Genomic DNA, 16384 nt, shown 5'->3' with positions numbered 1-16384 from the left:
TTCAATACACATTGAGTTGACCTTCCTCTGGGGAGTCTGCCGTATTTAATCGTATTGTCGTTCTTGTAACATCAATACCTATAGCTGCTTCAAGAGTAACCGGAAGAAAGCAATATGAAGGAAAATATGCGCTTGACGAATTCTCCCAGCACAGATATTCCGCTGGCTCACCTTACCATTACAAACCAGCTTATTCCGAGTGTATGTTGACGCTGCTAGAGTAGACCACCCCATGTTGAGTATACGTTGCTGCTAATAAAGTTAATCGAATCATTTATTGAGCAGCGTTGTAAATTCATTTGAGCGATTAGAGGAAGAGCGCTATAAACGATAAGCACCAACGTCTTTCATCCTTTTGCGCGCAATTTGTTGCTTTATTAATTACCTTGTTCACTCGCCATCCCTTTTGCTTGAATATTCTGCTCTGCTAGACGTAAATTATTAGCCCCTTTGACTCTTATTATTTCCCTTTTGCCTAAACAGAATTCTAAACGTCGGGTATGTTATCTTGAATTTCTTGGTTACTGAGCTTGCAGTGATATGCCCATTTTCTGTACAGCACACACGTCCAATGCTACTACTCCATTTCGCTCAACCATTCCTTGTACCCGAAGTGGCTGTGTATCTTACTCGGCAAAATTTTGATGCTTACTAAGCAAGAGCATTACATATAAGATGACAGTAGATTTTTTGGATGTTATTTTTCCTACAGGTGATGATGATAGCAACAGCGATAACTTCTACAGTATCTCATATTCCTTTTACATTTCTTTCATATACTTTTTCGTTGCGATTATATTTCTTTCAGTACAAACTTGGTTCATCCCTACTGTACAATACCGTTTAAAATTTACAATTTACTTATTCACGTTACGTAAAGGATGTAAATTGTATGTTCCCTGTTGTATTTATTTCCTAATAGCTAAAGGCGTACATATGCTGCACGATGACGGAGATGAAAAATGGTCGTTTCAAGACAGCGTATACGGTAATCGTATAGAAAAGCAGCCTCAGAAGATTTAGTGATAGGATTGATCTGATTATGATTTGTAACCATGCTAGCAAGTACGATGTTCGCCATGTCGTTGCTGCTTTTTACGATACCATACGTGACCCTAAGGATTAAAGCTGGTACCCACGCGATAGCTTGATTAGCTGCATGTCAAAATGATGCTATACAACAGCAGAAACTATCCTTCATTAGTGCTGTTATACACATTGGCAATCAGATATTAGAGAAATTAGTTTTATTATGTACGGCGCTATCAGACATTGGCTCTGTACTGTAATAATGATATTATAACTTACATTATTTCCACTGTCAGCAACAATACTGTAGCGAATGCTATAATTTTATTGAAGTCCTAACTATCATGTCATCTCATTTCTGAATGTTCAGAAGGGCATAAATTGAGTTGTACATGTATACAATAAGTTGCAATAACAGCGTAATTATTTTAAGTATATGATTCGCACTATGTAAATTGGACTAACAGGGTTCTCTTCCATCAAGTCATACTACTATAAATAGTGGTTGCGCTTGTAGTATGTAGTACAGTAATAGCAGGAAGCATATGCTTCTATCTACATATGGTTGATCATCTAGGTCCGAACAACAGATAATACTGAGCAACAGCATCGGTATTTTTATACATACTGCTTCAAAACACCTTTGCTGTCAAAATAAGTTTGTACTTTTTATACTTGACGATTCCGAAAAAGTCACTCTTTGTGTTCCACTTAGCAGAGTTCCACAACGTTACACCAAAACTTGGGTCAATGTGTGTATTGTGTGATCTTACAGTGATATTACATAACAACTTAATATATTATTATTACCACAAAAAAGCCGAGAAGCTGGTGGCCACTCCTCTTGTCCGATGTATTGTGAGCAGTGTAGTACAGTTGAAGAAGAGGCAGGGGAAGCGGCCATCCTGTCGCTTCACTTTCCCCTTTTTTTTTGATCGTCCTGCAACAAATCTCCTGCATTATCACAAATGTAGCAGTATGTAAAACATATTTACACATGTAATGAACTCGGTCGTAAAAGGATGACCCTAGCTGTTGGATCTTTGTAAGCAGTAGAAGAGTCATTCCATGGTACTCTGCCGAGAACTTAGCCAAGCCTTCGCGGCAAAGTATCTCTTCCTTTCTCATTCTCCTTGGCGCCTCGTTGCTATAACTGGACAAATCATATAAGTGGTGAATCGAGAATTCTCCGAAATCTCGTACCTAAATAAGTTTTGCTATCCATGAGCTGCTAGTAGTTTGAACGATAAGAGATTACCACAGGAATAGTAGAGCAGCATCAAGAAATAAGAGATGTTCAGTAGGGCAGTAGCAAACAAATACGAGTCTCGTTATAAGCAAGGGATCTTCCATATCTGCTGCCACGTCACGATGGTATCGGTAAAGCAGTTTTTGCAGAGCCATACTGACTATTTGGAACTCCACGTCGTCGGCGCCGAAGCCGCAAAAAGAAAGAAAGAGGCCCTTTCCAAGTTCCCTTTCCTTCTCTCTTTTATTTTTCATCTTAGCATCTTTCCTATACTTTATCCTCCTTCCATCTTAAACATCATGCTCATCAAGGAATATAGAGTCATCAACAACTGCACAGAATCCGAGTACCAAGTTGGTAAGTGTTACAACTCCCGAATCGTGCCTTCCGATGAACTGTCAGATGAGTTTACGTCTCAATCTTGGGGAAGGGTTAGGGACGATAAAACCTTTCACCTTTCGTCGGCTCAGCGAGTATACTGAGCTTCTTTCTTTTTTTCTTTTTAGGTCAATTGTATGCCACTGCCATGGCATCCAAGGAGCAGACTGGCGGTGGTGAGGGTGTAGAGGTATTGAAGAACGAGCCATATGAAAAGGAGAATGGCGAAAAGGGGCAGTATACATACAAGATTTTCCGTTTGGCTTCGCGCGTACCTGCTTTTGTACGCGCCCTCGCACCCGCAGGCGCTCTCGACCTTTACGAAGAGGTATTGTACTTGTTGTTATTATGACCATAATTTCTGGGTTATACTTTGAAACTGTTTACTAATTCTGTGACATTGTAGGCGTGGAACGCTTACCCATACTGCAAGACAGGTAAAATTAGGGGAAAATAACGTGGGAGTGTGTGCGGTCTGTTGTGATGTGATGATGAAGATGATGATGATGATAGTAAGAGCAAACCCGTTTTGCGGAGGATCAAATCCGATTGAAAACTAACTGATCATTACCCCTCTACCCACCGTCCAATGTACTAGTCTTGAAGGTAAGAAAGAGATAGATAGGTCGATGAAGACGGCAAGAAGGAGTTCGGTAAGATTTAAACTCGTCAACGTGTATTCATCTTCAACCTTATCCTGCTTCTCAGAACGGTTACATGAAGGACAACTTCTCCATCGTCTATGAAACGCTTCACGTCAACAACTCTCGCGGTGAGCTTGAAAACGCACTTAAAATCTCGGATGCTGACCTCAAGAAGCGTGATGTCGTCATGATTGACGTTGCTAACGACAAGATCGACCCCAAGGAGTATAAGCCCCACGAAGATCCCAAGCTTGTGCATTCGATGAAGGCGAATCGCGGTCCGCTGACCGAGAAGAACTGGACCCAGACCTGCGAGCCTGTGATGACTTGCTACAAGCTTGTATATATCGAATTCAAGTGGTTCGGTCTCCAAGGCAAGGTTGAGTCCTTCCTTGCCAAGACGATTCATAACCTTTTTATCAAGTTCCATAGGTAACTATATGCCTTGTTTTTCTTGCTAGAGGTAGTGGAGGTCTTCCCATAGAAACTAACAACCTCATCTCTTCAACCTGGAAATGAATCAGACAACTATTCTGCTGGATGGATCAATGGTACGGCATGTCAATTGAAGACATCCGACAGCTGGAAGAGCAAATCAAGAAGGATCTGGACGTGAAGAGAAACGAGGGCCCAGCCGTCGCTGTTCCATCACCATCGGATTCGGCCAGCATTGCCGCTAGCAGTGTCAAGACGAACGAAGGAAAATAAACCGACCGTCTGACCCAACAAAAAAAAAGCGACAACAATGCCCAGATCTAGTCATACGTCAGATCCTCTTACCTCACCCTTCCATTCCTCCTCGATTCTCCTCGATATAACCTTCATTACTTCTTTTTCTCGATCATCTCTCGTTCCCGCCTTTTCTCTTTTCCTTTTGCATTCATACACACAACCATTTTTTCTTCTCTCTTGTCTTTCATTGTTGGAGAAGGGGGTGAGGTTTCTTTCCCCCTTTTTTTTTTTACTCGCAAACACACTTAGATAGGTCATACTATAGGGCACACATGATAAACTTTCAATGGAAGCAAAAACACATCCACACTTTCATCCATCGACATTGGTTGTCCTCTGTTTCTCAGAGAATTATGCTTTTTGCTGTTATGCAACCGATTCCATGTGTGTTGCACAAGATAATTCTTCATGACACTTCGATTGTTATACATGTCTCTTTCGCATCAGGATTCGCAAATCGTCTTGTTTGCATTTTGCCACCGGCAACAAGTCTGTTTCTCTTCTTAGAGTCAACAGCTGTATTTCTTGGCACAGAGGAGGCACGACAACAGGGATCTTGTCCTTCTAGGAAGACTTTTAGGACAGGTACGCATGCCATAATTTGGCGCTACTATGCATTTACTCAAAAAAAAACCGTAATATACGTTGTATCTGAACATTGCTGCAGTAACAATGTTTTGATGCTGTTGTTTTAAATCGAAACGTGTCTGCACCGCTATCAAATATCATATGTCAATCTACGTCGTAGAGCAGTGGCACAGACAATCCGAATTGACGACTTCTCCAAATCAAAAATCAGCTGGGTTTTTAAGTCTGCACTGCAGCACCACGCTAGAATTTGTTTTTGTGCGATACACAACACACAAACCCATACACACACATACCATGTCAACCATGCAGCTCTATGTTTGGAGCCCAGCGCTCAATGCTCCTTCAATCGACCCGAAATGTATTATTGTACAGGCCTATCTTCGTTTACTCGAAGTCGACTTTACAGTGGTCCATGCCAACGATCCTCAGTACAGTCCAACGGGTAAGAATAACGATACTCTTTCTGCATAACGCGCCTTTCTCCTTCTATCGTTCTTCTTTTCGACAATCAGGCAAACCGAAATCCAGTTTTCTAACTTTTGATCTGGACACTTAGGTGAACTTCCGTTATTGAAAGACGGATCTACTTGGATCGCTGGTGTCAACAGAATTATTTCTCACTTGGCTAAACGCGGTCTCGATGGTAACCGAGATTTGTCACCAGAACAAAAGGCAGAGTACATTGCGTATGTAGACATTTTAGAGAGGGGTGAGAGCGAAGAGCGTACCAGAAAATGTTGGCTAGCTGTGTATATGAAAGTACTAAAAGCGATTTATATATAATATGCACGTGGATAATTACCGGTTGATATAGATATAGCGCCATGGCACAAGAGAAGCTATACGACTGTCTGGTAAGCAAAATATCAAATTGTTTGATGTATCGCCATTAAAAAGGATTGTTGTCCTCACCATTCAATCTTGGATATATGCAGATGTTTACGTGGTATGCGGATATGACCAACTTCATCAAGAACATTCGACCAACCTACGCCAGGATCCTTCCTTTTCCATCGCGATATCTGGTGCCAATCCAATTGAAAAAGAGTGCCAAAGCACGTTTGGCAAAGTATAATGTAGAAATAAAGGATGATGACAAGGGCTTGCCCCAGAATGAAGTGGAGGAAATGAAGGAGCTGCAACGCTCCGGCTGGCACTATGTAAGTGGGGATCCAACTTTTTTGGTCGAATATAGGAGCAAATCTTGGCTAATTATTTTATTTTATTCTTTTTGTCTGTTGATTGGTCTATTTGGCTAGATGTATAGACTAGTTCGAGAAGCATACGGTGTTCTGGACACATTCTTGGGTGATAAGGAGTTTATGTTCGGTGATAGGTAAATATTGCTTGGGAGAGCGGCTGACGCAAAGTGTATTTAGGCCTACAATAATAGCCCATACACCTCTTTTTTATTTGACTTTGATAACGGTTCGATCGTTGGTACTAACAACAATATTGCGTCTACAGATCAACGACTTTGGATTGCATAGTATTTGGCCAGCTAGCACTCCACTTATATCCCGATTTGGCACATCGACGATTACAACACATTCTCACGACCGAGTACCCAAGACTTGCTCGTTACTGTGACCGAATCAAAGACATGTATTTTGTATCAGAGCAGCCACAATCAGGTGCCTCTGAAGACGTTCCTTCCATGTGGCGGACACTTTGGAACAATCCCCGTTCATTTTTGACCACCATCAAAGATGATGCCATGTCCTACATGGGTAATCAGGAAGAAGAAAAGAAGAAGAAATCCCAAGCACAACTTGATTTTGAACGCAAAAGGATATGGTCCATCGTTGGTGGCGTGACGTTTCTGTTGGCTTATGTGATATACAACGGCATCGTCAGCGTAGAGTTCGGTGATGAAGAGGAGTACGACGATTATGTTTACAATGACGGATATGAAGAAGTTGTTGAAGATGATCTAGAAGAAGATTTGTAAAAAAAGAAAAGAGTTATAAAATGCGGATTAACTACTTAAAACATTATGGGCGCTGGCCATTGTTGGCTTTGTGTAACCATTGAATAGTTCTGGCAATCCTTTTCTGTATACAATTCACGTCACTTGCGCTGTAAACTCTCTGCTTTGCTGCTTGAACCTCGTGTCTTTCTTTATCTTCTATCTTTTTTTTATTTTAAATCACACACATGAGAAAAATGTCCTCTCACCGCGGTCGACCGCAGCGCAACAGGCATCCTATTCACCCAGTAACTGCACGGCCGACTCAACAGCAACAATCGGGACCTCCACAACCACACCCATTCGACCTAATGTATCAAAATTACACGCCTAGCACAATTACCACCGCGCGACCACCACATACAATCCAGAGCAACCACAGCCAAAACCAAAAGCTGCAAAATATAGACGATTCAGTGACAGGCAACAAAAACGAACGTGTTTCACGACCCACGCCGAATGCAGACACGGCGATCAGTTTAACGGAACATGATCCACCAGGAAGACGTTGGTCAAGAGACCAGCATGTCAAGACGGAAACGCCTTCACCTACACCACCACCTCCTTCAACCCCACACAGCAATAAATCTACAATCGAAGAAGAGTGTAGTCCTTCCTTGCGATCCAATCTTTCCGCGCTGGTTAACGATTCTAAACCTGCGAATTCTGAGCCAACCGTTCAACAGCAACACCAGCGCCACACTTCTGCTCCTGTTGTTACTGTGCCTGAGCATACCAACAACAACAATAACAACAATAACAGCAGTAACAACAGTAACAACAGTGACAGTGACAGTGACAGTGACAGTAGCAGTTGCAGTAGCAGTAATAAAAGTAGTCGTATAAGTGAATCAAACAGTAGCGCTATGATTGTACCCGTAGCGAAAGAACAAGAAAAGCACGTCCCTACGGCTACTAGTAACACAGCAGCAACTGTGACGACATCTTCAACGACTAGTACGACTAATACGACACCAGCAACCGTTACAACAATGACAGATGATAGCGTCGCCACCACCACCACCACTGCCAATGGTACTACTGCTATTGCTGCTGATATCACCACAAATAATTATAATCATAGCAATGACAAGGAGAATACTCCAGCAGCAGATTCTGTGGCAACAGCAAAGTTTCTAAATTCGATAAAAAATGAATTTTGGAATTGTCAAGATGTGTATGATTCATTTGTGGATATCATGCGGGCCGCTCGCACACAAAAGTAAGACAACAAGCGATGGTCGTTATTATATTGTGCTGTTGCTAGCGTTAGGAAGCTGAGGAGAGAAAACATAATATGCCTAAAGACTATACTATTGGTAATGTTCATGCATCGAACTCACTTCTCACTATTCTCGCTTGAACTAGTATACCACTTTCCGAAACTGTGAGCCGTGTCCAAAAGGTTTTACATGGAAAACATCAGCTTATCGAGGCATTCAATCGCTTGTTGCCTGCGGATCAGCACATCATTGATGTATCGGGTGAAGATGCTCAACAGGTATATGATTATCATAAATATCATCACTGTATCTCTTGTAATGTGTGGGTTCCACTATTTATTTTTCTGGTTTAACACAAGTTCCGTTCTTTATGTTTAATACCACCCCACAGCGAGGGCAATCATCAAGCCCATCAGGAACCCCCGGACCCGCACCTATTATATCAGCTTTTCACTTTATAAGCTTGGTTAAGGTAGTGTATCATTATCGCTTGACATGATTTATCATTCTCAAGAGAAACTATATCGGAATGACGGAACTTATTCATATATAGACTCGTTATGCTGAGAAATCCGAAGTGTACCAAAAATTCACACAGTTATTGGAATCGTATAGCTGTAAAAAAATCAGTCTTGGAATGGTAAGAAGATTTACACATGCATACTGCATGGATAGTGGTAAGAAATACACAGCGTGCTTACTGGTATTGTGATACTTTGGATGAAAATATTACAAACGATTTTAGATACATGATGAAGTACGCAGCCTTTTTGCCAACGATTCACAGTTACTGGCGGAATTCAATAAGTTCATGCCGCTTCCGGCTCAGTCCGTCGCACTAGGTACAAGGCCTTTGCACATTTCTCTACAGCCCATCTTCTCTTGAAACGCCCTTTCGAATTACTTCAATTTATTGACACATACATGCGCTCAATATATTAGGACGACGGCTATCTAACGACAGAGAGTCTGTCGCAAGTCAGGTACATGTTACATATTTTTAAAAGTTACTTAATTCACTATTTTGGAATTTTTAAGTTAAACAGTGTAGCTAATATGACGACATGGGCTATTGCTTGATTGTTTCTTTTCGCTTGATCGTTTAGCATTCAAAAAAACACAAAGTATATCGAGGTGATAAAAAGATACCAGTAGGATGGGAACACAGTCCGCTGTTTGCTCGTATCAAAAAGTTACTGGGAAACGACACTACCTATAGCGACTTTGTAAAGCTCGTTGGTTTATTTAACCAAGGCGCTTTGGATCTTGGAACGACTGTTCGTGTATCCTCTGAATATCTTAAAAGCGATGTCGAGTTGCTAAAAGAATTCAAGGCACTCGTAGGCTATATGGAACTTTCGGAAATCTCGGTAAACCATGGCTCTTTATAGTACCTTTTATTGTGTTTTGTATTTTTAAATACAATTTAAACTAAAACAGTATTACTTTTGCATATATAGGAACTTAAATCAATGCATGATGCAGGACATGGGAGCACGAATGACAAAACAAGCGTATCTGATGAACACCCATTAAGCTCAGTGCGTGGATCTGTTGAACCGATACATCGGGTAAGTAAAAACATACTATAGATCAAACGGTTACTACTCAGAAGCACAATGATATTAAACGTAGCGGGTTGTTGGCTAGGAACCACGTATGCGCCAATCCAGCGTCAATACGCAAAAGAGCGATCGATCAAAATCAGCATCAGTATCAGCCTCTTCAACACGAAGGATTACATTGTATGACCTCGCCACCCGCCGTGGATCTGGAAAGAGTACAGGTGTACTCTTCGACGATGATATACAATGTTCGAGTAGCCTTAGTGGAAACAACGTATACTCTGAATATGGGCCTGGTCCAAGTTATCGAAGAATTCCTAGATCCGTAAGTAGTATTTTCATGTCTCTTCTCGCCAACGTAGAATTTTTACCTTTCTCTTCTCCTTATTCGAAAAGCATTACTATCTATTCTTATACGGGATGTTATAGTCACAAAAATCAAAATGCTCAGGCAGAGACTCTCTTTGCAGCGACGCACTTAACGACGAATACGCTTCACATCCGATATGGGCAAGCGAGGAAAACGGGTTCATCACTTCCAAGAAGAATATATACGAAGAAGCATTACATCGTGCAGAGGATGAGCGCTATTTTGAGGACCGATGTATCGATTCTGGTGTAAGCACGATCGGTCTGTTGCAACTGATACAAGATACCTTGAATTCGCTTTCTGCCTCGCAGCTTTCTAGCTATCGTCCGCCCAAGTATTTGGGCGGTGGAACAGAAATGGTTTACAAGCCTGCTTTGACCAAGATATACGACAAGAAACAAGTGAATGAAATCATTCATATGCTTCATAACAGTCCAGCGCAAACAGTTCCGACTGTGTTGAAGAAATTGACGTCAAAAGTCGAAGAATGGAAACAGAAAAAGGTGTGATATCTTATTTTGTGCTTTTGGACTATCATTAATTGGACGGATTGCAAAGGGTGCTTATAGCTAGTAACTGACATATGTAAATTCATATTTTAGATTCAGGCAGATAAAAATCGAAAAACGAGCGAGATCGAAAACTTTTATAAAGCGCTGGACAATCGTTCCAACACGTTCAAACAAGTTGATAAGAAGGGTCTATCAATCAAGTCATTGGTATCCGAAATCGAAGCCTTGAGCTTTGAACAGCATGATAACGACACTAAGCACAACAGAAACAGCCAAGCGCAATTGTGTTACGACTTTAAAGATCTGGATATTATCAATGATGTCATTCGGCTTATCGAAGTCTTTAACAAAAACCGTGTAATATACAGCCCTGCAGTGACCGAAACAAAGGAGCAATTTTTCTCGACGTTCTTCCTCCCGATTATGAAAGTCGAGGGATTTGAACCGTTGCTTAGTGAAGGTAGTATTAATGTTGACCAATATAGATGCGTATTGATCCTTTTTAAACTTGACTAACTGATATTCTCTATTTTAATTCTGAAACAAGATCCAAACCTCCTGCCTTGTACTGGTGATGGTGTTTTTGTCAATGACAACCTGTATTGCTTTTTCCGGATATTCCAGGTAATACATAACGCATATTTACCTTTTTTAATTGTTGGTAGTTACTCAACTTTTTAAATTATGGAAGACTTACTGCGTTTATATTTTCCTCTAGATCATCTATTACCGACTCGAGATGGCTAAAACCATATCTCAGCAATACAGTGTGCACCCCAAAAAGACAAAGCATAAAAACTGCGCACAAATTGACATTACTATCAACAAAGTGCGATATCACGGTAACGAGAAGAACAAACAAAACCATTTTATGATATTTTTGTTAGCGGATAACTAAAAACTATTTTTGCTACCCAATTGGTTTATATATATATAGGAGTCGAACTAGACTTTCGAAATGGTTGTTATGCTATGATGTTGACCCTGATTGAACGGCTATTGAAAGGCGAAATAGATCAAGGCACCTATGAAGCTTGTGCACGGTACATGTTTGGTCTCAAAGCCTACATGTTATTCACCTTAGACAAGGTCCTCTCGTCTCTTTCCCATCAACTGTATATGGTTGTTACCGAACCGGATTGTCGCAGTTACTTTGACTTGTACGTGCAAGAAGACACCCGAGTTCCTGAAGAAAATCTGTCATCATTACAGCTTTACAGATTGAAAGCTGAGTCCTTACGGAAGGGCAATGAAAGTCAATACATGATCGTATCCACGGTAATATATTAGATACACATTAATAAATAGTTATAGAAAGTCAAAGAATTATGTTTAACCCTCGTCTCTTTCTTTTTAGCTCGGTGCTGCTGGCGGTACTACGCTTTCGATATCATTACTTGTAACAGAGGAAGACGACAAAGAATATGAAGATTATAAGGCTTATGTCGCAGAATTTACGGATTGGGAGAAGGATGGTCCGAGTGTGGATAGAACAAAGATGAATATGCCGTTTTTGCTACGCAATGCAAGGAGAGTCGGTCACACGCGACGGAATATGGATTGCATTCTTGAATCTGGGCATGAGTACAAGATCTGTCAAAATACCTACAAAATATTTCATGTCATTGGAAAAGAAGATTATCTACGAGTCCATCGATAGCCCATCATTCCTTAGTCTTTATCAACCCCAATCACTCCTGCTCCTTATCCTTTCTTTAGTAAAAATATACACCTATTATGACCTACCACATCTATACTCGAACTACTCTGTTCAACTTGTCACTCTAGTCCCAATACACATCGTATGTTTCCATACAAAAAGAATCGATGCCAGTTTGTGGTTTTGTATAAACAGTTGAACTGCTCTTTTCCTACAATACTACAGAGCTTTTTCAATATCGCTCAAACAAATGCTCTACATATTAGGAGAGAATCAGTAAAATTGACAGGGCCAAAAATAATAAAAAGAATTACCATAAAAGGCAACGTGACTAGCAAATACCAGAGTGTATAGAGGAAGCAAGACAGGTTGGCAGCTGTAACTCACTCGTTGTCAATATGCCTCGCTCGGCTTGGAAAGGTCCGTTCTTTGTCGCATTCCCTGGTCTTCGACAGGCAATTCAAAATGGTACTCCCATTGCCACTCAAGGTAAATCAATGAAAAGATATTTTTGATTTTTGGTTCGTATAAGCGGTTTGATTAACCCTTCAATTCTACGTTAGCCCGGAGTTGCACCATTCTTCCTTCATTCGTTGGCTTAAAGTTCCTTGTCCATAACGGAAAAGACTACATGCCTGTACACATTACCGAAGAAATGATTGGACACAAGTTGGGCGAATTCTCGTTCACTCGCAAGCGCTTCACTTACCGTTTTACCAAAGCCAAATAATTTTTTTATTCATTATTTACAATTTTTGTTATTGTACACATGTATATAAAGAAGCCATAGAAGAGGAAGAAATCGTTCCGCTACTACTCCCACTATTTTTTTTTACACACCTCCTTTGTCATCATTCATCATCTTCAAAAAACTCTATTAAAACCTGGCCTGCTTTCACAGGATTCCCTTGTTGTACATGGACGTTCTTGACAGTTCCGTCCCGTGTTGTCCGCAACACATTTTGCATTTTCATGGCTTCGACTACAGCAACCTCCGCGCCCTGGATGACCTACAATAGCCATTTGTTTATAGTTTATTCAACTGGATCGATTACTCCACTTGTAGTAGACAAGGGAAAGAAGAAACTTACTTTATCGCCCTTTTGCACTGCAACGCTGATAATGCGTCCGGGCATCGGACTGATAACACGATCGCTAACTTGTTCTATCTGCTTCTGTTTCATGTATTTTGCTAATTCGTGTTGTCGATCACTCATTACTACCACCTTAAACTATGTACATTATTATACACCGTTAGTAAAGTGACATTCTTTGTAAACTCCTACAACTATGACTTTATATGTTTAGCATTTTCACCTTGTCACCCCGGTATTGTATTCTGCAACCGAAATCCAACTCGTCCAGGTACTGGACCACTAGTTCTTGCCCAGTCTCTTTCATGGATGCTTTTGCAAGTAGCCCCTTTAAAGGCCAACGAGTCGAAAACGCAAAATTTTTGAGATTTGGTGAAGATACCTGTTTTATAAGATAAGTATAAGTACTTTGCGTAAAAGCCATCACTTTCTTTCAACAAACAAACCTTAAAGTCATCAACACCATTTCTTGCTATATCCAGTTTGGTTTCTCGCATATGGCCGCTTTGTTCATCTGTCACTTGGACCCACACCTGCCATCTATCAGCCATGTCACCCATAGAAGCCTCTTTTTTCGCCCACATGCCTGCATTGACTGCTGCCAAGTGCTCTAACTCAATGTCAGATAAGCTTGCTGTGCGGTAGCCATCTGGATATTCTTCTGCCAAAAAGTTTGTAGTGATTGCTTTGCCAGCTCGAAATCGTGGATGGTCGACTACGCTTCGTAGCAATGGAATATTGTGCGTTACGCCCTTGATCACGTATTCATCCAGGGCATGAACCATGCTATCGATCGCTTCATCGCGTGTGTTTCCGTGTGTCGTGAGTTTGCACAAGAGAGGATCATAGTCCACTGCAATGTCAGTGCCTTCATTGATTCCTGAATCACAACGGACGTGATCAGAAATTTGTGGAGGCTCTTGGTAAACTAACAATCTTCCGATCGACGGTAGGTATTTTGTTGGATCTTCAGCATATACACGTGACTCAATGGCCCAGCCGTGACACTGGATATCTTTCTGTTGGATCGACAGCGGATAGCCAGCTGCTGAGTACAGCATTTGCTCTACTAGATCTAATCCGGTGACATATTCCGTGATTGGATGCTCGACCTGGAGTCGTGTATTCATCTCCAGGAAGTAAAAGTTGCGATTGGCATCAACCAAGAATTCCACGGTACCTAACATTTTTGAAAAAAGAAGGTTTGTCAATCTTCACATTTGGCTTGAAAAGAAAACGGACAAAACGCATCACGGTATATATCTGCCTCTCTTCTCTTACCAGCCGAATTGTATTTTACATGACGTGCCAAAGCAACAGCTTCCTCGCCCATTTTCCGTCGAGTTTCTGCATCAACATGAACACTGGGCGACTCTTCGATTACTTTCTGGTTCCTTCGCTGGATCGAGCACTCGCGCTCCGGCAGATATACCACGTTGCCATGTTTGTCACCAAGCACCTGGATTTCAATATGGTGGGGTTGATCAATATACTTTTCGATCAACATCCGGTCGTCGTCAAATGCAGACTTTGATTCTTGTTTTGCTAACTTGAAGCCTTCTTTCAACTGATCGTCGTCCCAAGCAATCCGCATACCCTTGCCACCACCTCCAGCACTGGCTTTTATCATTACGGGGTATCCAATTTCATGCGCAACATCAAGTGCCACTTGCACGGACTCAACTTCACCGTCATAACCGGGGATACAATGCACACCACTCGCATGAGCAATTAATTTACTTTGGATTTTGTCACCCATGGCCGCAATCGCGTCTGCCGAAGGACCCACGAACGTGATATTTGCATCTTCCAACGCCTTGACAAAGGCTGGATTTTCGCTAAGGAATCCATACCCCGGGTGAACGGCTTGGGCACCCGTTCGTCGTACAGCGTCTAAAATCCGGGGTATCGATAAATAGGATTGAGCATCACCAAGGCACACAGCTTCGTCAGCCAGCTGAACGTGTCGCGCGTTCGCGTCGAGTTCGGAATACACCGCTACTGTACGTACGCCCATTTTGTGAGCCGTCTTGATAATCCGACAGGCGATCTCGCCGCGATTTGCGATAAGAAGTTTGTCAAATGTCTACAAGCATGGTAATTTAAACTTAGCAACAACCTTTCAAGTTGCCATAGTTGTAACTCAGGAGTGTGGATCGTAATGTAAATAAACCTTTCTATATGGCTGTTGTTGTGTTGTTGCAGTTGAATACCGAGCATTCGTGGCTGGACATTGCCGTCTATCGATTCTTTGATTCCGAGAAGAAATCCGACGTGTAAGCTGACGTTGAGGTCGATAGAGTGAACAGTGGGAGGCAGAGTGTTGTCGAGCGGATAACAGAGAGGAAAGTGCTGCTGCTGTTGCTCGTGTCGCTGGTATCGACGACGGCGCACTTAATAGTCTGCTTCCCACTCTGTAAACGTGTTGTGACATGACATTAGGGGCTGCTTCTGCAACGTCGATTATTTAGTATGGAAAAAGCTTGGGAATATTAAATGTGCGGGGTAAAGGGCAGCTTACTTATCTTGGTCAAAAACCCAGATCGAGTAGCGTTGCTCCTTTACTGCTCGCTTGATATTATTTGATTTGTTTGAACGTGAGAATATCATGAATGATTCAATTACTGCCTAGATCGTCTTTTGCAACAATCGATACCGTGGCTTGTCTTTATCTTATACGACCGGGTATGTTTTTATGAGCAAGAAAATCAAGAAAGTGAGGTTATAACCTTCTACTTGATAAACTCCTCTACATCCGGGAACGTTTTTGTTGGAACTTGGCACTACTGTATGTTAATGTTTTGGAAAAGAAGGCTATGCTATAGTACAGTATGGAAGACAGCGACAACCAGCAGTGACGCAGCAGTAGAAAAAATGGGCAATAAACCAGTGGCAAAACAATGGGTGACTCTACACATATTTAAGATATTTATCACCGGTATCACGATCACTTGTAAATAAAAATAATAGATAGCATGAGTTGCTGTTGGAGGAACATACCTCGCCCCATCAGTCATCTCAGCTTCTAATAATAGTTATAATCGCCATCGCAAGCGAAGACAAGAAACAGCCCATACATTCATTTTGAATATACACTAAGCGTAGAAACTGGATGCAGACAAGCAATAGAAGAGGAGAACACAATTGTGCACGCATGTACTGTATGCTAAGGAAGTAAGCAGGAACGATGAAGAACGTCGCTGCCACGTGAAGAGTGTATACCATATGTACCAACCAAAACGCCTAATTAGACGGACATCCATCCTTTCACAAATATTTACAGCTGACGTTGTCCCAAATTCTATAACCTTCTTTCCTTTGTATTCTATGCTTTTAACTTTATATACAGTTTCTCCTCTCATTGAGTG

At 41.5% G+C, this 16384-nt stretch overlaps 5 protein-coding genes across 5 annotated transcripts; 4 read left to right on the top strand and 1 right to left on the bottom strand.

Moving 5' to 3' along the window:
• The first annotated feature begins 2428 nt into the window (after nucleotides 1-2428).
• On the top strand, nucleotides 2429-4355 carry BDB00DRAFT_844472 (uncharacterized protein). The gene is made up of 6 exons (XM_053125009.1): nucleotides 2429-2635; nucleotides 2785-2984; nucleotides 3063-3093; nucleotides 3255-3262; nucleotides 3365-3732; nucleotides 3825-4355. Exons 1-6 carry the CDS (start codon nucleotides 2578-2580, stop codon nucleotides 4006-4008), a joined length of 849 nt encoding a protein of 282 aa, XP_052975502.1. The 5' UTR covers nucleotides 2429-2577; the 3' UTR covers nucleotides 4009-4355.
• Nucleotides 4356-4790: 435 nt separating this feature from the next.
• On the top strand, nucleotides 4791-6702 carry BDB00DRAFT_844468 (outer mitochondrial membrane transport complex protein-domain-containing protein). The gene is made up of 6 exons (XM_053125008.1): nucleotides 4791-5065; nucleotides 5180-5309; nucleotides 5438-5477; nucleotides 5559-5783; nucleotides 5883-5959; nucleotides 6091-6702. The coding sequence occupies exons 1-6, from the start codon at nucleotides 4918-4920 to the stop codon at nucleotides 6572-6574; spliced, it is 1104 nt and encodes a 367-aa protein (XP_052975501.1). The 5' UTR covers nucleotides 4791-4917; the 3' UTR covers nucleotides 6575-6702.
• A 638-nt stretch (nucleotides 6703-7340) lies between these two features.
• Nucleotides 7341-12302, top strand: BDB00DRAFT_844464 (uncharacterized protein). Its single transcript, XM_053125007.1, has 16 exons — nucleotides 7341-7814; nucleotides 7961-8093; nucleotides 8207-8287; nucleotides 8369-8455; nucleotides 8561-8657; nucleotides 8758-8798; nucleotides 8922-9185; nucleotides 9276-9386; nucleotides 9466-9705; nucleotides 9810-10253; nucleotides 10353-10722; nucleotides 10810-10886; nucleotides 10981-11104; nucleotides 11200-11540; nucleotides 11620-12177; nucleotides 12237-12302. Exons 1-15 carry the CDS (start codon nucleotides 7459-7461, stop codon nucleotides 11920-11922), a joined length of 3069 nt encoding a protein of 1022 aa, XP_052975500.1. The 5' UTR covers nucleotides 7341-7458; the 3' UTR covers nucleotides 11923-12177; nucleotides 12237-12302.
• BDB00DRAFT_981342 (carbamoyl-phosphate synthase L chain, ATP binding domain-containing protein) lies at nucleotides 12303-15579 on the bottom strand. Its single transcript, XM_053129984.1, has 6 exons — nucleotides 15190-15579; nucleotides 14298-15102; nucleotides 13463-14196; nucleotides 13240-13398; nucleotides 13014-13154; nucleotides 12303-12932 (listed from the first exon to the last, which is right to left on the bottom strand). Exons 1-6 carry the CDS (start codon nucleotides 15448-15450, stop codon nucleotides 12774-12776), a joined length of 2259 nt encoding a protein of 752 aa, XP_052975498.1. The 5' UTR covers nucleotides 15451-15579; the 3' UTR covers nucleotides 12303-12773.
• Nucleotides 12321-12652, top strand: BDB00DRAFT_771057 (uncharacterized protein; the record flags this gene model as incomplete). Its single annotated transcript, XM_053119935.1, has 2 exons — nucleotides 12321-12411; nucleotides 12486-12652. 2 exons carry the CDS (start codon nucleotides 12321-12323, stop codon nucleotides 12650-12652), a joined length of 258 nt encoding a protein of 85 aa, XP_052975499.1.
• Nucleotides 15580-16384: the final 805 nt, after the last annotated feature.

This window comes from Zychaea mexicana, assembly GCF_025766255.1.
Source record: "Zychaea mexicana strain RSA 1403 chromosome Unknown BDB00scaffold_92, whole genome shotgun sequence".
Lineage (NCBI taxonomy): Eukaryota > Fungi > Mucoromycota > Mucoromycetes > Mucorales > Lichtheimiaceae > Zychaea > Zychaea mexicana.
This window is presented reverse-complemented; position numbering and strand designations above follow the sequence as displayed.

Excerpts from the sequence above, each read along its gene's own strand:
- BDB00DRAFT_844472 (XM_053125009.1), top strand. The coding sequence starts at position 2,578 with ATGCTCATCAAGGAATATAGAGTCATCAACAACTGCACAGAATCCGAG. Across the intron at positions 2,636-2,784 it reads AGAATCCGAGTACCAAGTTG|GTCAATTGTATGCCACTGCC; the intron begins GTAAGTGTTACA and ends TTTTCTTTTTAG. Across the intron at positions 3,733-3,824 it reads CTTTTTATCAAGTTCCATAG|ACAACTATTCTGCTGGATGG; the intron begins GTAACTATATGC and ends GAAATGAATCAG.
- BDB00DRAFT_844468 (XM_053125008.1), top strand. The coding sequence starts at position 4,918 with ATGTCAACCATGCAGCTCTATGTTTGGAGCCCAGCGCTCAATGCTCCT. Across the intron at positions 5,066-5,179 it reads TCCTCAGTACAGTCCAACGG|GTGAACTTCCGTTATTGAAA; the intron begins GTAAGAATAACG and ends CTGGACACTTAG. Across the intron at positions 5,960-6,090 it reads GAGTTTATGTTCGGTGATAG|ATCAACGACTTTGGATTGCA; the intron begins GTAAATATTGCT and ends TTGCGTCTACAG.
- BDB00DRAFT_844464 (XM_053125007.1), top strand. The coding sequence starts at position 7,459 with ATGATTGTACCCGTAGCGAAAGAACAAGAAAAGCACGTCCCTACGGCT. Across the intron at positions 10,887-10,980 it reads GCTTTTTCCGGATATTCCAG|ATCATCTATTACCGACTCGA; the intron begins GTAATACATAAC and ends ATTTTCCTCTAG. Across the intron at positions 11,105-11,199 it reads CAACAAAGTGCGATATCACG|GAGTCGAACTAGACTTTCGA; the intron begins GTAACGAGAAGA and ends ATATATATATAG.
- BDB00DRAFT_981342 (XM_053129984.1), bottom strand. The coding sequence starts at position 15,450 with ATGTCACAACACGTTTACAGAGTGGGAAGCAGACTATTAAGTGCGCCG. Across the intron at positions 15,103-15,189 it reads AACAACAGCCATATAGAAAG|ACATTTGACAAACTTCTTAT; the intron begins GTTTATTTACAT and ends CCATGCTTGTAG. Across the intron at positions 13,155-13,239 it reads TACAATACCGGGGTGACAAG|TTTAAGGTGGTAGTAATGAG; the intron begins GTGAAAATGCTA and ends TAATGTACATAG.